Source organism: Pipistrellus kuhlii, unplaced genomic scaffold (genome assembly GCF_014108245.1).
Source record: "Pipistrellus kuhlii isolate mPipKuh1 unplaced genomic scaffold, mPipKuh1.p scaffold_m20_p_11, whole genome shotgun sequence".
Classification (NCBI taxonomy): Eukaryota; Metazoa; Chordata; class Mammalia; order Chiroptera; family Vespertilionidae; genus Pipistrellus; species Pipistrellus kuhlii.
In genome coordinates this window covers 44,704,568-44,725,011 of record NW_023425416.1, presented here as the reverse complement: position 1 = coordinate 44,725,011, position 20,444 = coordinate 44,704,568, and the positions used below count along the sequence as shown (strand labels likewise).

Sequence of the window (20,444 nt, the reverse complement as noted above, 5' to 3'; positions counted from 1 at the left end):
TCTCTCTCATCCATGTTTCTAACTCTCTATCCCCCTCTCTTCCTCTCTGTAAAAAAAAAATCAATAAAATATATATTTTAAAAATGTAAATGAAAACCACCCAGGAGAAGAGGTTTTTCACTCTTCGGAGTGGCAGAGAGGACGTTAGCTCTCACCAATGCCGTGATATGATATCTTGCTTTTCTTCCATGTAATCTACAGGGACAGGTGAGGATTGGTTGGAAGAGGTGGAGAACATGTGCAGTAAGGCTTGCCAAGAGTTCACACACACGAAAGCTGGGAAGTGAGTACACTGTATGTGTTTTAAAACGTCCAAGCCCGGCTTGGTTGTGTGGCTCAGTTGGTTAAGCGCACCAGGTCCCCGGTTCAGTTCCTGGACAGGACACGTGCCTGGATTACAGGTTTGGTCCCCAGTAGGGGGTGCGCAGGAGGCAGCTGATTGATGTTACTCTCTCACGGATGTTTCTCTTTCTCCCTCTCCTTTCCTCTCTTTGAAATAAAGAAAAACATATTAAAAAACACACACACCCTAAAAATGTCCAAGATAACTGTTAAAAATATTTGGGTAGCGTACTGTATTGGCAAAAGTGTGAGGAAACAGACACCTTCCCATGTTGTTGTTGGAAGTATAATTAGTACCGTCCACATGGTGGGGATTTGGTATATATCACAGTTATGAGCAGAGACTCCTCGGTCAGCACCTCCACTCCAAAGACTGTATCCTGCAGGCAGGCTCCTATTTGCCCAGACTGATGTATGCATAAGTTATGTGCAAAAATAGCCAGAGATCAGAAAAAATTCTTCATGGTCATCAGTAGGGAACAGCTGAACTGAACTGTGATTCATTCACACAGTGGAATACTATCCTATCTAATAAAAGAGAAACATGCAAATTGACCATACCTCTGCCATGCCCACAAGCCATGCCCACCAGCCAATCAGAAGCGAATATGCAAAATAACCTAACCGAGATGATGGTTAATTTGCATATCCAGGTGCAGACCGAAGACTGAAGACAGCATAGGAGGAAGCCAAGCGCTGCTGAAGGGAACAAAGCTGCAGAGAAACAAGCAAGCGGGTGGCAGAGAAGGGAGGAAAGCAGGTGGGGCGGCAGAGGTGGCTGCAAGAAGCCCTATTCTTGCAGGAATCTTCCTGCAACAGGCCTCTAGTGCAACTATAAAAAAATAAAGGTGATATTTCTAAGAGACACCATCAAGTGGAAAACACAGTACAGAACAGGGGACATAGTGGGCAGCTATTTGTCTGAAAGAAAATGGAAACAAAGGAGAGAAAGAGCGTGTGAATCTGCTTGCTTAGGCATCACCTGTCTCAGGAAGAGCACCCATAAACCGGGTAAGCATGTGGCCTCTGGGTGGCTGAGGCGCTGGGGTGAAAGGGAGCATTTCACTGTTTATCTGTTTGTATCTTTTGAATTTATAAGTGTGAATTTACTTCTTAATTGGAAATATGAATAAATTTTAAAACAAAAAGAGCCCCAAACAACCAATAAACAAAATGCAGGAATGCAGCCAGGCCAGCGTGGCTCAGCAGTTGAGCGTCGACCTATGAACCAGGAGGTCACGTTTGATTCCATTCCTGGTCAGGGAACATGCAAGCTTGATCCCCAGTAAGGGGTGTACAGGAGGCAGCCGATTAATGATTCTCTCTCATCATTGATGTTCCTATCTCTCTCTCCCTCTTCCTTCCTCTCTGAAATCAATAAAAATATACTTTTTAAAAAATACATAAGGCATGCAAAGGGAAAAAAACCCTCCGATGACTCCCTCACTCCCTGCCCCACAGACTCCTATTGAGTCCCTCTTCCTTTTCCTGGGGATCATAGGAAGATGGGATGAGGGGGCCATCCTGGCCTGCTCAGAGGTGACCAGTCCCAGTTTCTTAAAGCCACGGTGAGGCTCTGACAAGACCTGGGCTACGCCAAGAGGATTCAGCCCGCCTCTCAGCAGTAGGCAAAGACTGATAAGGCCATACTATGCTCCTAAGTTGGGGAGGGAGACAGGGACAGGAAGGCATCCCATTTCTCAACGGCTCTTCTGGGGAACCAATGAGCAGGTGTGATGAGAAGGGAGCCCTTAAAGAGGCCGGTTTGGGACGGAGAAGTCCACAGCCAGGGGGGACAGACTCTGAGAGCTTCTGTAGAGGCTCAGAGTAACGCCTAAGGAAGGCGAGTCTTGCTGACTATATAACAGAAAAGAGAGAACCAAGCCAGTCATCACCCAGATACCACCTAGGGGAGAAGGGGGAGGGGGGAGGGGTCCAAGAGAGACTGAAGAACCGTGGGAAGATCCTGGAGGCAGCTTGGATGCTGGTGAAAGTGACTGCCAGGCTGACAGTGCGGATAAGCAATGCTCTGGTGTCACAGCGCAGAAGCTAGGGCTTTCTGCACTGGATTTGGGGGAGAGGCCATAAGACAGTCAAGGGATACCTCCCCTCTGACCCCCCAGAATGCAAGGGCATGGTCCTTCAAGGAAACCACTAAGGCTGGGACCATAGTCCTCCAAGGAAACCACTAAGTTTGGGTCCTGAGAACACAGAGATGACGGAATCATGCGAGCCGGTGAAGAAATAGCCAGGACCAGCCGTTCGGAAAAGGAAATACACGCCCAGGTCTAGTCACCCACCTCCATCAGTAGCTCCTGCTCCGGAGCCAGCTCGAACGCCGAAGGCATGATCCCAAAGGGAGGTTGCTCAACGAGGCCCAAGGTTGCGATGGCCTGGAAGAGAAGCAGCTTAGCCCTGGCCAGTTTGGCTCAGTGGATAGAGTGTCGGCCTGCGGAATGAAGGGTCCCGGGTTCGATTCTGGCCAAGGGCACATGCCCAGGTTGTGGGCTTGATCCCCAAAAGGGGGCATGCAAGAGGCAGCCGATAAATGATTCTCTCTAATCATTGATGTTTCTATCTCTCTACCCCTCTCCCTTCCTTTCTGAAATCAATAAATAAATATATTTTAAAAAGAAAGAAAAGAAAAGAAATGCAGCTTACACAACAGCTGTGGAGGAACTGAAAAACCCAGTGTCCAGACTGCACACTTCTCTCCTCCAAACATCTGTTTAGCAAGGGGAAGGATCTCAAGGATCAACGGGTCCCTTGTGAATGAGAAACCGGATGAGCCGAAACTGGTTTGGCTCAGCGGACAGAGCGTCGGTCTGCAGACTGAAAGGTCTCAAGTTTGATTCCAGTCAAGGGCATGTACCTTGGTTGCAGGCACATCCCCAGTGGAGGATATGCAGGAGGCAGCTGATCGATGTTTCTCTCTCATCCATGTTTCTATCTCTCCCTCCCTCTTTCTTCCTCTCTGTAAAACATTAATAAAATACATTAAAAAAAAAAAAATCAGTGACAGTGAGCCAGGCCCAGAAGGACACGGGAGGTGATACAACATGCCCAGGGTCACGTGCGTGTGAGTGGCCTAGCCAGAGCCACAGCCCCGGGCTCCATGCACGCTGACCCCCCGTTCGGACATGGCAGCGGGAGAGCGGCTACACAGTCCCATTTTCTGTGTGCTCCCCTCCGTGGGTGCGCGAGCCCCTCCCGCGGTCACTTCCTCAGATGGGTTTGCTCTCTGCCCGGCCGCGTCCGCCATCACTCACCCTGAAACTGGTGGGCGGCCAGCACTTCTTGGGGACCACACAGAACTTGGCGGCGCTGAAGCCCACGTTTCTGCAGAGGAACGTGCTCACCTTCATATCCCCGACGAGGCAGTAACCGCAGTCCAGCACCGGCGACACTGCAGCCACAGGGGAGATAGATGCGCAAGGGCCCAGCCCTGGGAGTGGGCCCTGCCGCTCTGGTCCTCCGGGGGCCCATCTGGGGTTCAGGGCACGGTCCCCCGCCCAGCTCCCCGATCAGAGAGGGCGGATGGGGACTAGGCCCTGACCCCTGCTCCCACTCCTGGCCTGAGCAGCAGCGTCAGCACCCACTGTGAGCTCAGACCTCGGCCAGGGCCACTCGCACGGCCCTGGGGGTTGTGGTCACAGTCCCACTTCCAGCCTGTACCCAGCTGAAAAGGCTTGTGAGGGAGGGAGCCCCGCCAAAGTCTGCTTTCCTAAAGAACCCTCCCCCCACTCCCTCCCCCCCCGCCCCCCAGCCCCGCAGCCAGGCAGGCAACATCCCCGCAAAGCTCATGGCTCCTTCCGGGCCTCAGTGTGGCCAGGCCCGCTCAGGGGTGTCCTGGAGCCGGGAAGCCCAGGCTGGGTTAGCTGGGCTGCGGCCTCCTCCCCTGCTGTCTGATGCCCTCAGCCTCCACTGGGAAGCGGGACAATCTGGGACCCACGCTTGGGAGACTGTTGATGCGGCTGGCAGGTCCCTCCTCTGCACCCAGAAGGCCCTGCCAAGCTGTGTGCTGCCAAGAAGGGCCCAGGAGCCAGCAGTCCTTGTAGGGACTCGCCAACCCTGACCCAATCCCCGGGGCGGAGGGGTGGGGATGGGGTGGGGGAGAGCAGGGCGCACACTCACACGTCAGCACCGGGGGCGGCCTCCGGGCCTGCAGGGGGACCAGGAGCGGGTGGGCTGACTGGGTCTCAACCCAAATAAAATCATCAAAGTCCCCCAGGCAGTCGGGGAAAAACTGGACGACGTACTGGCAGATCATTCCAGGAGCCACCATCCCACCGTCTCCGGGGAACATTCCTGTGGTGACAAAAGCGACAGCTGAGGGTCTGGGGACCAGGGCTTGGGCTGATGGGATTCACATAGAGGGCAACAGAGGGACCGGCAGACCCTCCACTGCTGAGGCTGCTCTGTGAGCAAATGCCCCCGGGCCAAGGCCAGGCCACCAGGTGTGTGTGTGGGGGTGGGGGTGGGGTGTCGTCAGGCTGCAAGGGTGGGGACCCAGCTCAAAATGCCAGGGTGGGGCAAGTGACAGGGCCCATCCACAAGGGTTAGGGGACGCCCTGCCTGACCCTGTGGCTGAGCATTTATTTCTGTGGGCATCAGAGAGCTCTTTGAGATTCCTGAGCTGAATAAGGACAAGCTGTGTTTCTTGAGAAACATACTGTGACATGGGACGCTTGTGCTGGTGCAAGCGACAGCGTGAAGGCCGAGGGGAGGGCAGGACAAGGGCCTGGAGGGAGGCGGTGGGAGAAGGACCCCTTAGGATTCAGAGACCCCACAGGAGGGAACAGCAGGCAGGTGTCCAGCAGAGGGCGAGCGGCTCCCAGGGACTGCTCAGGGCCCAGCTCAGGACACAGACCAGGAGTCACACCGGACAGAACTGGGTGTCGTCTAGACAGCGGCCTGCCGCGCTCACCCAATCCCAGGGAGAAGTACGGAGTGGAGGGCGGGATGACGCGCAGGTAGCGGCTGGTCGAGGTGGTGTTCTGCAGGGAGACGACCATCTGTGCGGAGGCAAAGGCAGCTCTCTGAGGGCCTACTGTGTGCAGGCACTGATAATGAGATGGTGACACAAACCTAGAAATACATCTTGCCCTTGTTGGGCTTACTTACAGCCTAGTGGGAAAGATCAAAATAAAACTGCCACCGAAGAGCCAATGGTACAGAAAGAGGCTGCCATGGGGAGATCTAATCCCGTCAGGAGAGGGCAGGGTGGTCTTCCAGACAAGTGACGGCTAAGCAAGCAGCAAGGAATGAGCATTAGGCACGACTGGACCCGATGGAGGACTGCTCCAGTGGTCAGCTCCTCTCGCCACAGGCGCCCACAGCCGGCGCCTTCCAGCTTTTGAGCTATCTTTTGTAGGCTCCCCCTTCGCCTTATCACTCCCCAACGAAAATTATTTTATCTCCCTTTCTCTGAGTCTTTGCCAACTTCCCCAACTGTCTTTGAAATGTGATAAACAGACACAGAAGTCCTGAAGATAACATAGAACTAACAAGTTCAAGAGGAAAGTGAAATGATTTAACATTTCACATATGGGACTAACATATCAGAATTATGGCTTTGCAAGTAACACTCTTTACAACTGCCAGGTACAATCCACGCCAGAGTGGAGGGATGGTCGTGATGAGGCCTCGGTGTCTGTGCACCGGGTGAGAAGAGTTGGCGACTGCTAGACTTGGTCTCGACCTGATGCCCCAGGGTGGTGGGAGGCTAGCACTAATTTGAGAAGGTTACTGGGAAAAGGGGATGAGGAAAATTCTCTGTCTATGGCTCTTGGAGGAATCACCGGATAAGCTGTTAAGTGAAAAGAACAAGATGCAGAGGACAGTGAGGAGGAGAGGGGGTTCCAATAGACCTATATATTTGCTTATGATTCCAAAAAGAAACAATGGAAGAACCCATGAATTAGTCACCTATAGGGGTATTGAGAGTACAGGAAAGAGGGGACAGGAATAAAAGTTAGAGGGAAAGTTGTTTTTAGAACAGGGAGCCACAGCTAATCAAATGCAGAATAACAGAATTAGAAATCACCATTTTGTAACCCCTAATTTAAAAAAAAAATGGATCTGCCTAGCTGGAGTGGCTCAGTGGTTGAGCGTCGACCTATGAACCAGGAAGTCACGGTTGGATTCCTGGTCAGGGCATATGCCCGGGTCACGGGCTGGATTCCCATGTGGGGTGTGCAGGAGGCAGCCAATCAATGATTCTCTCTCATCATTGATGTTTCTATAGCTCTCTCTCTCTCTCCCTTCTCTGAAATCCATCAAAATTCATTAAAATATAAATAAAATTAAAAGAAGGGAGAAGTAAGAGATATTTTAACCAGATGCAATATTTGAATTCTGATTCAAAGAAACCAACTGTAAACTGACTTTCTAAAAACAAAACAAATGGAGGAAAATCAAACATGGGTGGGTTTTAGTTGATATTAAGGAACCATCATTAATATTGCTGGCTGTGATAATGGTTATTATTATTTTTTTTAAGTTCTTAACTGTTAGAGATACTGAAGTATTAACTGAAGAATGACATGATGTCTAGGCTTTTCTTTAAAATATTCCAACGTATGCATGTATGTGCCCACACACACACACACACACACACACACCAGGAAATTGTGGGGTAACAGATGAAACCACATTTGCAGACTGGAGTTAACTATTGGGTGGTGGGCACACAGCGCTCATTATAGTCTTTTCCAGTTCTTGTGTATGGTTTTTAGAATTTTATAATAAAAGCTTTTTAAAAAGAAGGAAGCGGTGGGAGTCGGATACAGCAAGAAATAAGATTTCTACCTCATAAACTGATCCAATTTCATAATCTGTGAAAAAGATGACTGGTGGGTTAGCGATGAACACCGGCACATCAGCGGAGCTGCGGGCAGGCAGAGGGGGGAGAAAGGCCGTCAGTCTCATCCACGTGGTGCGATGCCACAGTGACTGATTCGTGTAAAATAAATACATCGGAGCCAGCACAGAGATTCGCAACATGCCATTGGCTGGTTTCTGTTGTTGGTAAAGCAGGCTACAAAATAATTTCACAGCATCATTGAATCTTTGTAAAACTATTTATGGCTAGATACCTATGTCATTTTCAGTATGCCTGGGGAAAACTCTGCATGCTTAAACACCAGTGTTAACTGGGATCTTAATATAGTCGTCTTCCCCAATTTTTCTTAATAAAAAAGATATTATTTGTCTAATAAAGAAAGGTTAATAGTTTCAAGCTCATTAAGATTATTACGAAGCAACTCATTTCCTTCTTAAGGACGATTATGGCTAAAGGCACTCTCTTATAGAAAAATCACAATTTGTACTAATTATTTGTGATTAATCACATTTTCAACATTTGTATTATCTAAGACACATGAACCCCAACGGAGGGAGCACGTGGCTGTGGGGATTCCTCCCACTGGACTCAGACTGTCCAGGTGTTGGCGGGCGAACACTGAGCCCTCTTCCTTAAGACCTTGGCAGGTCAGAAAAGCACAAGCCCAGAACCCTGGGGACACCCAAAGGCCACGTCTTCGGGGAGCCCTGAAACCTTGCTCTGTTCCAATAATGATACCCTGTCCCCCTGCAAAAGTCTAGGATCCTTCAGACCAGACGGGACCTTCCGGGTTTTACTTGAAAGCAACGATTTTCAACTCAGGGCACACACAAACTAACTACTAAAACTCTGCTCACACCAAAAATTAGATGTTTTGTCCATCTGACAAAAAAAAAAAAAAAAAAAAAAGAAGAAGAAGAAGAAAAAGAAAGAAAAAAGGTATAATTTTGACTCATTCACACGGGACAGCTATGGTTGGGTTGGCTGTGGTCATTCTTTGATTTGACAGCCTAAGGCCGTGGTCGGCAAACTGCAGCTCGCGAGCCACATGCAGCTCTTTGGCCCCTTGAGTGTGGCTCTTCCACAAAATATCACGGCCTGGGCGAGTCAATTTTGAAGAAGTGGCGTTAGAAGAAGTTTACGTTTAAAAAATGTGGCTCTCAAAAGACATTTCAATCATTGTACTGCTGGTATTTGGCTCTGTGGACTAATGAGTTTGCCGACCACTGGGCTAGGGGAAGAGAGGTCAGTGGCCTTGGCTAAATAGTCAGGCAGCGCATGCTGTGAACATTCTAACGGTTGTGTTTTCTGAGAATGTGAGTCCGGGAAAGACACACCTCAGCTCTCCGCTGTGGGATTCGCCCTCCTTCCTGGGAGGGAAGATGAGGGACTTGCCTCCACGCTGCGTGTTGGGAGGGAAGAAGCGAGGGTTTCTCAGGAAGCAGGTCCGATTCTCCATCCTGGTGAGGAGGAGCCGCTCCAGTTTCCTCTGGGGCATGCGCAGGTGGTTCATCCAGCTCTTGTTCTGCGGGGGGCTCGCTATCTTTGAGCCACAAACAGAGTAGAGTCAGTGCCAGCAGGAGGGATGTGTGTGTTGACATCATGGCAACCGCATGACCCCACAGATGGCCGAGGCCGCCTCTCCTCTCTACTCGGCTGCGTCCCTGGAGCTCCTCCCCCTCTCCTACCCCCATTCCCTCACCCCTGCGCCCAGGCTTCAGCCCTCACCTTGGCAGGTTCTGTGGTCCTGCTTTTGGCCTTCAAATGGGAGACCCAGGACAGGCTGTCCATGGTGTAGTCGGACTCTTCTTCATCCTTCCTGCGAATCTTCCTGCACCCAGCTTCGGGCTTCTTGGCCAGCTCTTTCTTCGGGGTGGCATGCTTCTCACAACTGAAGGTCAGCTTCAAATACCCAGGCTCGCGGTTGCCTATGGCACAGAGGAAGCCAACTGAGTGACCGCGCCACGTTTCTCCGGTGGCTGAACAGACCACTCGATGCTTTGCCCTAAACGTTCACGTTTACTACCAGGTGCACCTGCTCTTCAGCGTACAGGGGACTCCTGGGCCGTATTTTACATCCCTGATGGCCGAGGACTTGAGTGGTAAAATGTCTGTTGTGGAATGTGAGGGGGCCACTGTCACCCACACACGCATGTCCACATACCCCCTAGAAGAGCATGCTTCTTAGAAGCTCACACAAGAGTCAACGTTTGTATTGGCTTCTTATACCTTTAAGAACATCCCTGAAAGGTTAAATGAGAACATCCACTGCTAGCAAGAATGCAGTGAAACTGGTACCACAGCACATTCCTTAGCACAATGCCTGATAAGACCTCTATACTCGTTAACTCCCTCCTCCTCTACCTGCATTAGATAGCGAGTGTCCGACTAACTTTAAAGGACTAACTTTAAAGGACGGACTTGATTCTGGCCTTAAATCTCTGTGCAGCTCAGTCTGCCTGTGGACTCTTCCCGCATCAGCACTCTCAACTCCCTGGTCCCAGTCTTCCCACCTCAAATGCCTTCTCAGCTCCAAAGCCCCAGAGATCAGCAGTGAGTCTCACAGACCAGGGCTGCTGGAGAGCCTGCCCCCAGGAGGCCATCCTGAGGTTTGGCCACAAAATCCAAACAGTGGCTCTCCCCAAAGCTACCTCCCTGCTTAAGCCCACCCACCACCCAGGTTCCCACCCCATTCACTCTCAGAAGATTGTACCTCCTACATCATAAGAAACTAGCGCAATCTCTCTCTCCCTCTCACTCTCCCTCTCTCTCCTTCCCTGCCCCCCCCCCTCTCACACGCACGGACGCATGCATGCACGCACGCACGCACATACACACTCATCCTTCTCTGCCTTCCTGCCCAACCTTCCCGCATACTCAGAGGGAGAAAAGGTGTTCCGGTCCTGTGTGGGATAGGGGAAAACCCCTAGGGCCATGCTGATTCCATCACGAACTTGCTCCCTTGCTTACCTATGTCTCACTGAAACACACATGGTTTTTATATTTGATTTTGTAGTATGATGCATTCAAATACATTTCTAACCGTGTTTTCTACCTCTTGGCATCGGGGAGCTAACCAGAGCGCCCTATTCCACATCGAAGAGCTGAGCCTTTTGCCTTGCATGTGCCCAGTGGCATGCTCAGACCTGACCCTCCCAATGGTCACCATCAAAATTAAAGAAAAAGGGGGCGCAGAACCGTGTGAACAAGGAAAGGGCAGCCAAGATGGTCCCGGTACCGATGGGCTTCGCTGGGACCACGGCAGAGGCCCTTACCTTTAGGCGCGGGGGAGAAGGGCACTGGGTCGCTGTAGTAATCGTTGGGGCAGATCAGATGATGCTTCTGGAGCAGCTTGTTGTCCACGCACCATCGGAAGATGGTATTCACTGAGTGGAAGGGAGCAAGGATGAGGGTGGTTCAAGCCAGACTGACACTGGAGAAGCTGCCCCCAAGCTCCCCTCATCCCCTGAGCATAACCATCTAAGCCTAACCCTAACCCACGACTTTCTCAGGACCCCGTGGTGATTCTGAGATTTAAGAAACAAACCAGCAAGTTCACCGGCCACGTAGAAGAGGATAACATCGGGCGGGGCTGTGTTGTGACATGGTTTGAGCTAAAACATTGCTGCTGACAGAAAGGCTTGTAACAAAACAGCCCTAAGAGAAGTGTGGTAGAGTGAATAAAGGGCCGCAGTTCTTCATTGCTCCCATAGCCACATCCTTTGCCAGGCGGCTCCTGCTGCCCTAGGCAGAGCTCACTTCGCCCTTGACTTTGGTCACACGATGGATGTGATTTGCTGATGAGATGTCGCCTGTGTTTTGAAATGTGCTTGGACAGCTGAGCTTCCTCCCTGGTGCGTCTTTGCCAACATCATGAGAAGAGCTTCCTTGCCCCTTCATTTTGGACCCCAGCCTGAATCCACGTGGAGCAGACCTGAGCCCAACATGCAGCCAGACCCACAGCTGGAAGCCTGTCCAGCCGACCAAGTCCAATGTAAACCATCTAACCCCCAGCTGACCCCTGGACACATGAGAGAGAAAATCTCATTTAACAGAGTGGGGAGTCAATGATTAATATTTCTTGCTGATGAATCAAGAAATAGTATTCAAGACATCTTATTCAGAGAATAGAAGAATTAAAGCTAGCAATGGCGACCTTTAGCAAATGGATTGAGGTTTAAAGAGGGGAGATGGTCCTAACTGGTCTGGCTCAGTGGATAGAGCGTCAGCCTGCAGACTCAAGGGTCCCAGGTTCGATTCCGGTCAAAAACATGTACCTTGGTTGCGGGCACATCCCTAGTGGGGGGTGTGCAGGAGGCAGCTGATCGTGTTTCTCTCTCATCGATGTTTCTTACTCTTTATCTCTCTCCCTTCCTCCCTGTAAAAATAAATAAATAAATAAATAAATAAATAAAATATATATTTTAAATATATAAAAAGAGGTGAGGTGGAGCATTTTTTCCAATGGACTTTATTTTTAGAGCAGTTTTAGGTTCTCAGCAAAACTGAGAAGTACAATGATTTCCCATGTACTCTGTCTACCCTCCCACCCCCCCCCCCACACACACACATACATAGCCTCTCCATTATCAGAGGCCGCCACCAAAGTGGTGCATTTGTTACAACTGACACGTCATTATCACCCAAGGCCCACAGTTTACACTATGGCTCACTCTGCGTGCTGTACATGCTAAGGGGTTGGACAAATGTGAAGTGACATTCATGGGTGAAGGCTTTTTATATTTCACTAGAAGCTTTCATAAATTACTTCATTTTCTTAAACCATGTATAGTAATACATTGTTAAAAAAAATTATGGAATAGATAGGTTGAGTGGAAGATTTGGAAGTCTTCAAACTTTGTTGCTTGCTCCATGAACCAACATGGTGCTTTTAAGTGACCTCCCTTTTGGAGGGTCCTATAACCAAGGGTAGAGGAGAGACAAGTGAAGAATACATCATGAGATCAGATGTTGTTTGGGGATTTTGAGATTTGGTTTAGTCACTGGAATAGTCAGGGTTCAATCAGGAAAACAGAAACTGCTCTTCATGACTCGTGTATAAAGGGTTGGTTTGAAGGCAGGGGATTATGGAGTGGGAGAAAGTCAGGGAACCGTCATTAGCAAGTTCAGCCAGCAGCCCTGAGGCTGGCGGTTCTTGAGGAGTTACCCGGAAGCTATTGTGAAATTCATGGCAGCTCAGTCACCTGCCTGCTACTAATACTTATTATTTTAAAATATATATATATATTTTATTGATTTTTTTACAGAGATGAAAGGGAGAGAGATAGAGTCAGAATGATCAGCTGCCTCCTGCACACCCCCTATTGGGGATGTGCCTGCAACCAAGGTACATGCCCTTGACCGGAATCGAACCTGGGACCTTTCAGTCTGCAGGCCGATGCTCTATTCACTGAGCCAAATCGGTTTTGTTGCTGCTGCTTCTTGAGAACAGTGGTCTCTCCTTGCAAAACTCACCAAGGGAGAACTTTAAAAGTTTTTGAAGGAAGGGAGGAGAAACCAAGATGGTGGCATAGGTGAGCAACTGGTCTGCCGCTCCCACAATTTAAAAATTAAAACTAATATGAAGAACATCTATCATCCAAAACCACAGGAAGGAGGCACTGGGTAACTAGTCAACAATTAACATGATAATAAGAGCAATGAGGGACCGATGGGGCTCTTAAAATGTGACCAGCTGGAGAAATGGAAGAATGGCAGGCCCGGAGCAGCCAGGCCCGGAGCAGCAGCAGCCAAGCTCAGAGCAGCCAGGCCCGGACCAGCAGCAGCCAGGCTCGGAGTGTTGTGGGGTTGAACCCTGGGTTCAAAATGAAAGGAAAGAAGGAGCAATGCAGCCAATTCGGGTGCCAGAGTGTTATGTCCGTCATCACAATAGACTCAGAGAAGCTTCTGTGTCTCTTCACCCAAAAGGACTGAGAGTTGCCCAGACAGCAAAGTGGAGAAGAAAACTGAAGGGACTGAGGTGCCAACATGGAGTCATCTGAAGAAATTAAAGACTGAAGTGGAAGCTACTTCTTTAATCATGTTCCTGTTCATGCTAACATCTGTTAGCTTCCAGTCTTCTGCAAAGTCTTGTGCAGCAAGTCCAAGGACTCTGAGTAAATCTACCCCAGCAACAAAAGAGACTCATTTAGTAGCTAAAAATATTAATATGTCCATAATTCTGATTTCTCATTTTGTTGTTTTGCATTGGCATTGTTGTTATTATTTAATAGCCAGAGTTTTGCTCTTGACATTCAAGTTTTGAAAATAGCATGTATGTAATTTAGTTTTTGCATTGGCATTGTTTGCAATTGTTTTTCATTTTAGAGCCCTATTATTAATGTTTAAATTTTATTTTAATTAGTAAAAAAGGGTAAGATATAGAGAGCCGCCTGAGAAGGCACATGGACATTATTTTAATTCTTATCAGCTGAGCCCAAGGGCACTGGCAGAATCCTCTTATCAGTACTGATTTCTTTTTTTTTTTTTTTTTTAATATATATTTTATTGATTTTGTACAGAGAGGAAGGGAGAGAGATAGAGAGTTAGAAACATCGACGAGAGAGAGTCATCGATCAGCTGCCTCTTGCACACCCCCTACTGGGGATGTGCCTGCAACCAAGGTACATGCCCTTGACCGGAATCGAACCCGGGACCCTTCAGTCCCCAAGCCGACGCTCTATCCATTGAGCCAAACTGGTTTCGGCAGTACTGATTTCTTAATACATGTGCTTGGAATGAGGAACAAATAGGACCTTGACTCACCCAGGTCTCGATATGCTAAATCTTGTACCAAAAAATAAGGAGCTTACCCAGATTTTGATGAATAGGATCTGGGCACACCCGAAACTCATTTTGACCTTAAACTCCCCTTTGGAAGCCAATAAAATAAATAAATAAGTAAATAAATAAGTAAATAAATAAAAGTTTTTGAAGGAAGTATATGAAAATATTTTTATGACCTCAGTCAATCGAAGTTATGTCTTTGAAAGGATATAAATAGCTCATACCACAAAGAAAAAAAAAAAAAAGAATACATTTTAAATTCCTGTTCAGTCAAGAACAGTATTAAAAATAAAATAAAAAAGCACAAACAAAAAAGAACATACAAACAAAAAAAATTCAACAAGGGCCTCTCACCTTTGGGAAAAGGCTCATTCTGGGAAGTGCACCCCCTCCCTTCACCGCTTCCTGAGCCTCTCCTTCCAACACAGAGACCTCAGCAGGGAATGGCGGTAAGGTCAAGTTGGCACAATCTAGCCCAGTTCTCAAAGGCTTTGGTGATGGTGTATTTGAAACATCATGAGTTCAAACTTTCATGCAAAATGCAAAGACCACGCGGGAAGAAGATGTACCCTCTCCCTTCTGATACCGTTGCCTCCACAGTCCTCCCCCGGAGCGTGGGGGGCTGGGTGTTGGGTCTACGAAGCAGGAAGCAGTTTGTTTATCTGAATCTTGGAAAATCTCTCTCCTGGCCAGGCCTGGATTATGTACCAGGTGAGCCTTGGGGAGCCCTGCACCGGCCTTGTGGCCATCTTCCTTGACCTGGGCAGGGTGGGCCTTCTGCACTGACTCCAGGCTCCTGAGCATGGCTCTGTAAGGGGTTGGGTCATCCAGTCCCCCAAGATAATGTGGAAAGTTTACCAGCAAGGGGAAGAGAGTGAAAGCGTGAGATGTTCTGCAGAATTCTCACCTTTCTCCCTCTGCCTGGGAGCCATTTGTGTATGTTTCCCACCCGGTGACAGCTGGGTTAGCCAACAGAGGAAAGCTGCCTCTGGGCCTCAAGGCAAGTTTCAGGGGAATGTCTTCTCCATCAATCATCTAAGTTAAGAGGTTTTGGGGTCCTGGCTGGGTAGGTAGGTTGGTTGGTTGGCTGGAGCATCATCCAGTACACCAAAAGGTTGCAGGTTCCATCCCCAGTTGGGGCACATGTGAATGCTGGTGGTGTGGTGATGGAGCTTTGATGAGGAGCAAGATGTTGGAGAAAGCCAAAACCAGTTTGGCTCAGTGGATAGAGCGTTGGTCTGCCGACTGAAGGGTCCCAGGTTCGATTCCCGTCAAGGGCATGTACATTAGTTGCGGGCACATTCCCAGTAGGTGGTGTGCGAGGCAGCTGGCCGATGTTTCTCTCTCATCGATGTTTCTGGCTCTCTATCCCTCTCCCTTCCTCTCTGTAAAAAATCAATTATATATATATATATATATATATATATATATATATATATATATATATTTTTTTTTTTTTTTTTTTTTTAAAGATGTTGGAGAAACCCGGGAATGCCTCTCAGAGAAATACTAAGAAATCACCATCGAACTCAGTGAATTTAAATTCCTATGGGCTCTTTGTGCCGAGGGTCAGCCTGAGGGGTGAACTGATGGTCTTCTCAGGTCTTTCCTGAGCCTTTCCTTGGGTGTGTGCAATCATATTTTATTTTCCCCCATGTATCCAGTTGTTTTTGAATGTCACATTATTTATTGATTTCAGAGAGGAAGGGATAGGGAGAGAGAGATAGAAACATCAACGATGGGGGAGAATCATTGTTCTGCTGCCTCCTGCATGCTCCCTACTGGGGATTGAGCCTACAACCTGGTCATGTGCCCTGACTGGGAACTGAACCGTGACCTCCTAGTTCATAGGTCGGCACTCGGCCACTGAGCCATGCTGGCTGGGCTACAATGTATTTATACCCACCAGTGAACTATACACTTAAGAATGACTAAGAAAGCTGAGACCCGTTTGGCTCAGTGGATAGAGTGCTGGCCTGAGAACTCAAGGGTCCCAGGTTTGATTCCCGTCAAGGGCATGTACTTGGTTACAGGCACATCCCCAGAAGGGGGTGTGCAGGAGGCAGCTGGTTGATGTTTCTCTCTCATTGATGTTTTTAACTCTCCCTCTCCCTTCCTCTCTGTAAAAAATCAATAAAATATATTTTAAAAAAGAATGACTAAGAAGGTAAATATTATGTGCATTTTCCTACAATAAAAAAAAAAAATGAGGAAAAAAAGCTGTCAATACCATGAAAGACAGGAAGAGATAAAGGAATTGTACCAAATGAAAAGTCTAATGAAAGAGACGTGACAATTATATGCAACACGACTTCCTGTCTTTCAGGATGCCTGACCAGCGAGGAGAGAGCCACTGTCCACCGGCTGAGAAACGTGAACAGGGTCTGCGAACTGGAGGTTTATGTGGCACTGGTGCTGATTTCTTGGCTTGGGGGCTGTGTGCTGGTTGTGTAGGAGAGTGTCCCTGTGGTGGAGTGTTTTGTGGTAACGACACATCATGCCTGCAACTTACCATGTGCAGGTAATGACTAGAGAGCGAGCAACGGAGCAAATACAGGAATACACGAGTACTCACAGCAGGGGAGTCAGGGTGACAGCACCTAGGAATGGATTGTACACACCTGGAGGCATCTTGATGAAGGGCTCAAGGTCATGGACTTTGGCCTGGTTCATGGCCCTCTGTTTCTCCGCAATGGCCCGTACACAGGCCTCAATGACGTGTCTCTCCAATGTTTCAAACTCATCCAACCGCTGCTTATACAACTTCCGAATCTGGCAGGTGGATGATCAAACGCACAGAAGTGTGAGATTGCATCGCGTTACTCAACCTCACCCCGGCATCAGGGCTTCTTGGGAAGCTTGGAACAGCCACAGAACTAGAGAGGCCATCGGGCCTGACCTGACAGATGGGAAGACTGAGACCGACAGAGGAACACGGTATAAAGGTTTCATAGGAAAAGCCAGGAGCAGAGGCCAGCGGGAAAACCTGTCTCCTGACTTCCCGGGAAAGAGAGCTGCCAGCCAAGTTCTGAAATTCCAAATACAAGTTAGCACGCCACGTGGCAGACAGAGGGTTGTGCCACCCAGGCCCCCAAAGGACTTGTTCCTGAGCTGCAGGGGGCTCAGTGAGCACACAGGCTCCAGCTGCCCGCCCTTCTGAGTCTGCCTGGGCAGCTTGAGGGCTCTCAGCTGGGCTTCCCCTCAGGGAGACATGAGCAGTGCGGCCGGCAGGCGGCCCGGCAGAGAGGCCTCAAGCTGGCTGCTCTCCTCTTTGCACAGATGAGGAAGTAGAGCTGCTGTTCCAGAGACTGGGCATGCCTCCTAAAATCTGGGCACGGATGCCCCGGTTAAGACTGTGGTTTCTGATACCAAGGCAGAAGTCCCCTAGGAGGGGGAGTGACTTTTAGCTTTATCTCCAGGAAACAATTATTCCGCCATCTGCCCTAGTCATAAAATATAAGCATGCCTTGTATCATGATTTGCTTTATTGCACTTCACAGGTGTGTGTGTGTTTGGGTTTGTTTTGTTTTTTTTTTTTTACTAATTGAAGGTAAGCTTTTCCACCAGCAAAAAGATTACCACTCGCTTTATTGCAGTGATCTGGAATCAAACCCGCAGTATCTCTGAGGCCCGCCTGTATATAACGTGCCTGTGTGTGTGTGTGTGTGTGTGTGTGCCTGTGTGCGCGCGCGCAGAGAGATGAAGGTAGGTTACAGATTTAGGCCTTTTGTGTGTAGCATGTGTTTGTCTAATTGTGTGTGTGAGTGTTCCTGGAACTTTGAGAACATGCGGCAGGGAGCTGGCTCTTTCCTGGCTGCATCCCCGGTGCCTGGAGCAGCGCCTGGCAGCCGGCAGGTGCTCACACTTGTGGGGCAGCGAATACCGCGAGGGGTGGGGGTGGGGCGGCAGCTTTCCGGGGAGGCGGGGGGAGAGGGGCGTCCTGGGCCCCCAGCCCTGTCCTCAGATGAGACGGTCCCCGCCAGCAGGGGGCGCGCGCGGGCGCAGGGCCGCGGGCCCGTGTTACCTGCTGCAGCTCATCCACGAACTCCTCGTGGACCTCATCCTCGCTGCCGCGGGCCTTGATCAGGTTCGTGCTCACTTCGTCGCCGAACACCTCGGCCGTGTACAGGTTGCGGAAGACGCCGGTGAGCAGGTGCGAGATGTCCTGGGTGCGCAGGGAGGTGGGGCGCAGGCGCAGCAGCTGCGGCTCGGGCAGCTCGTGGAGCGTGGGCAGCGAGAAGCGGCGCGGCCGGCTGCGGAAGCTGTGGTGGATGGACTCGGGGTAGGCGAGGGAGGACAGCCAGACGGACTGGCTGGGGCTGTAGATCCGCGGCAGACGCGAGGTGGTCGTCCATGTCGCCCCCGCGAACGCGTAGGATCCAGACTTGAAGGAGCGGCGGTCTTTGGCTCGTCCGGGCTCCATGGCAACGAAGACGCTGTGAACCTCACTTCCGGTCCTGGCCCCGCCTCTTCCGCTTTGCCCCCCCCTTCCATCGCGTCGGTCGGTGCCGTCATCGTCATCAATATTCTCATCGGCAGCGTCACCTGTGTGCAGGTGAGCTTATCGGAGTGGAACTCAGTGGAGAAAGGGTTAAGGGATACGGCCAGGACGGTCTGATGGCAGAGCCTTGTTCCTGACTACCTACTTTCATCCGTGCATTCCCTAACGTGTGAAGCAATCATGAATTCGCTCTTTTAATATTTATTGTATAAAGATTTTTTTCGCCAAAACCGGTTTGGCTCAGTGGATAGAGCGTCGGCCTGCGGACTGAACACTCCCAGGTTCGATTCCGGTCAAGGGCATGTATGTGCCTTGGTTGCGGGCACATCCCCAGGAGGGGTTGTGCAAGAAGCAGCTGATAGATGTTTCTAACTCTCTATCCCTCTCTCTTCCTCTCTGTAAAAAATCAATAATATATATATATATTTTAAAAGATTCTGTTTCAGGAACTCGCAAGCGCTTTCCTCTTCCTCTTTTGGGGACGGGGACGTCAGGTATGCACCATGGTCCAGCGTTTGACACACCGTGAGAGGCTGTCCTACAATACAGGCTCTCACAAAACCAGACTGTCCAGAAGCCCCGGTGATAGCATTGTTTACCTTTATACCTATAAAGAAGGTTGGGAAAGCACCAGAATCTCCACGTGGTGTGTGCCCAGGCTGACTCTCGTGGAGTTCGTGCTGTGAGGCCTAAAGTTCAAATGAGGTTGTCTAAAATGAAAAAACCTGTTAGCAGGATCCACCTGTGCTAAATGTGTCCGTGACGGGATCAAGCGTGCTTTCCTCAGGAGCAGAAAATCATTGTAAAAGTGGTGAAGGCACAAGCACAGTCAGAAAGCTAAATAAATTTTAAAATGAAGCTTTTTTGAGTAATAAAAACAAAAGTCTCAAAAAAAAAAAAAAAAGATTCTGTTTCAGGTCTGTGCCTGGAGCTGGAGACAACAAAGGAAGTAAGATGCTGCTTCTTCCTCAGGTAGCTCACTGTGTGTGTGTGTGTGTGTGTGTGTGTGATTAAGAGAGTGAGACACCCAAGTGGTGAACAGGGTGGGAACAGGAAAACAATTACAGTTTAGTGGGTTACAGCCAAGCTGGAGAGAAATGTTGGTGGTCGTGGGACAGGAGCTGAATCGGCCTCTAAAGTGAGTGTGAACAGAGGTGTTTGGAAGAAGGGAAGACCAAGCAGAGATTTAAAAGAATGAGTACACTCACCTGTAGTCATCAAGGACGTGGAAATTAAAAGCACAATGTGAAAGCACTACGCACTTAGTGGAATATGAAATCAGTCGACCAATGAACAAATCAATGAAAACAAATGAGCTAACCAACCTAGTGTGGGTGAGCCGTGAGGCAACTCGAGTTCTCACATATTGCAATGGCAAGGCGAACAATGGCAGCTCTGGAAAAGCAATTTGGTAGTTTCTCATAAAGTTACCCATGTATCAGCCCCCTCTTAGGTATTTCCCCAAGTGAATGAAAACTCATGGGCACACAAAATCCCAGGTACAAATGTTTAAGGCAGCTTTATTCGTATCCTCCAAAAACTGGAAAAACCCAAATGTCCCATCCACTGGTGAAAGAATAAATTGGTACATCTATCGAATAAAATAACCTCAACAATAAAGAGGAAACAGCCCTAACCGGTTTTGCTCAGTGGATAGAACATCGGCCTGTGGACTCAAGAGTCCCAGGTTTGATTTCAGTCAAGGGCATGTACCTTGGTTGCGGGCACATCTCCAGTGGGAGGTGTGCAGGAGGCAGCTGATTGATGTTTCTCTCTCATTGATGTTTCTAACTCTCTATCCCTCTTCCTTCCTCCCCATAAAAAAAATCAATAAAATATATTTAAAAAATAAAGAGGAAACAGACTATTGATACTCCACAGTATAAATGAATTAATCAAATTGCTCACCTAAGAAACATTCAAACCTGTAAAGAATTTTTGTGCATTTATTTGAGCCAAACTGTTGACAAT

The 20,444-nt window shown here is 49.1% G+C and overlaps 1 protein-coding gene across 1 annotated transcript in view; it reads right to left on the bottom strand.

Annotated features, from left to right (window-relative positions):
- Positions 1-18,395, bottom strand: part of DLEC1 (DLEC1 cilia and flagella associated protein) — a 42,707-nt gene extending 24,312 nt beyond the window's left edge. The window contains exons 1-10 of the mRNA XM_036431872.2: positions 17,997-18,395; positions 16,594-16,744; positions 10,462-10,572; positions 8,915-9,114; positions 8,524-8,729; positions 7,153-7,231; positions 5,270-5,357; positions 4,477-4,650; positions 3,612-3,748; positions 2,643-2,735 (exon numbers count right to left, since the gene is read on the bottom strand). Coding sequence (XP_036287765.1) covers positions 2,643-2,735; positions 3,612-3,748; positions 4,477-4,650; positions 5,270-5,357; positions 7,153-7,231; positions 8,524-8,729; positions 8,915-9,114; positions 10,462-10,572; positions 16,594-16,744; positions 17,997-18,395 — 1,638 coding nt within the window. The remainder of the gene's footprint in view (positions 1-2,642; positions 2,736-3,611; positions 3,749-4,476; positions 4,651-5,269; positions 5,358-7,152; positions 7,232-8,523; positions 8,730-8,914; positions 9,115-10,461; positions 10,573-16,593; positions 16,745-17,996) is intronic.
- Between the last annotated feature and the right edge of the window lie 2,049 nt (positions 18,396-20,444).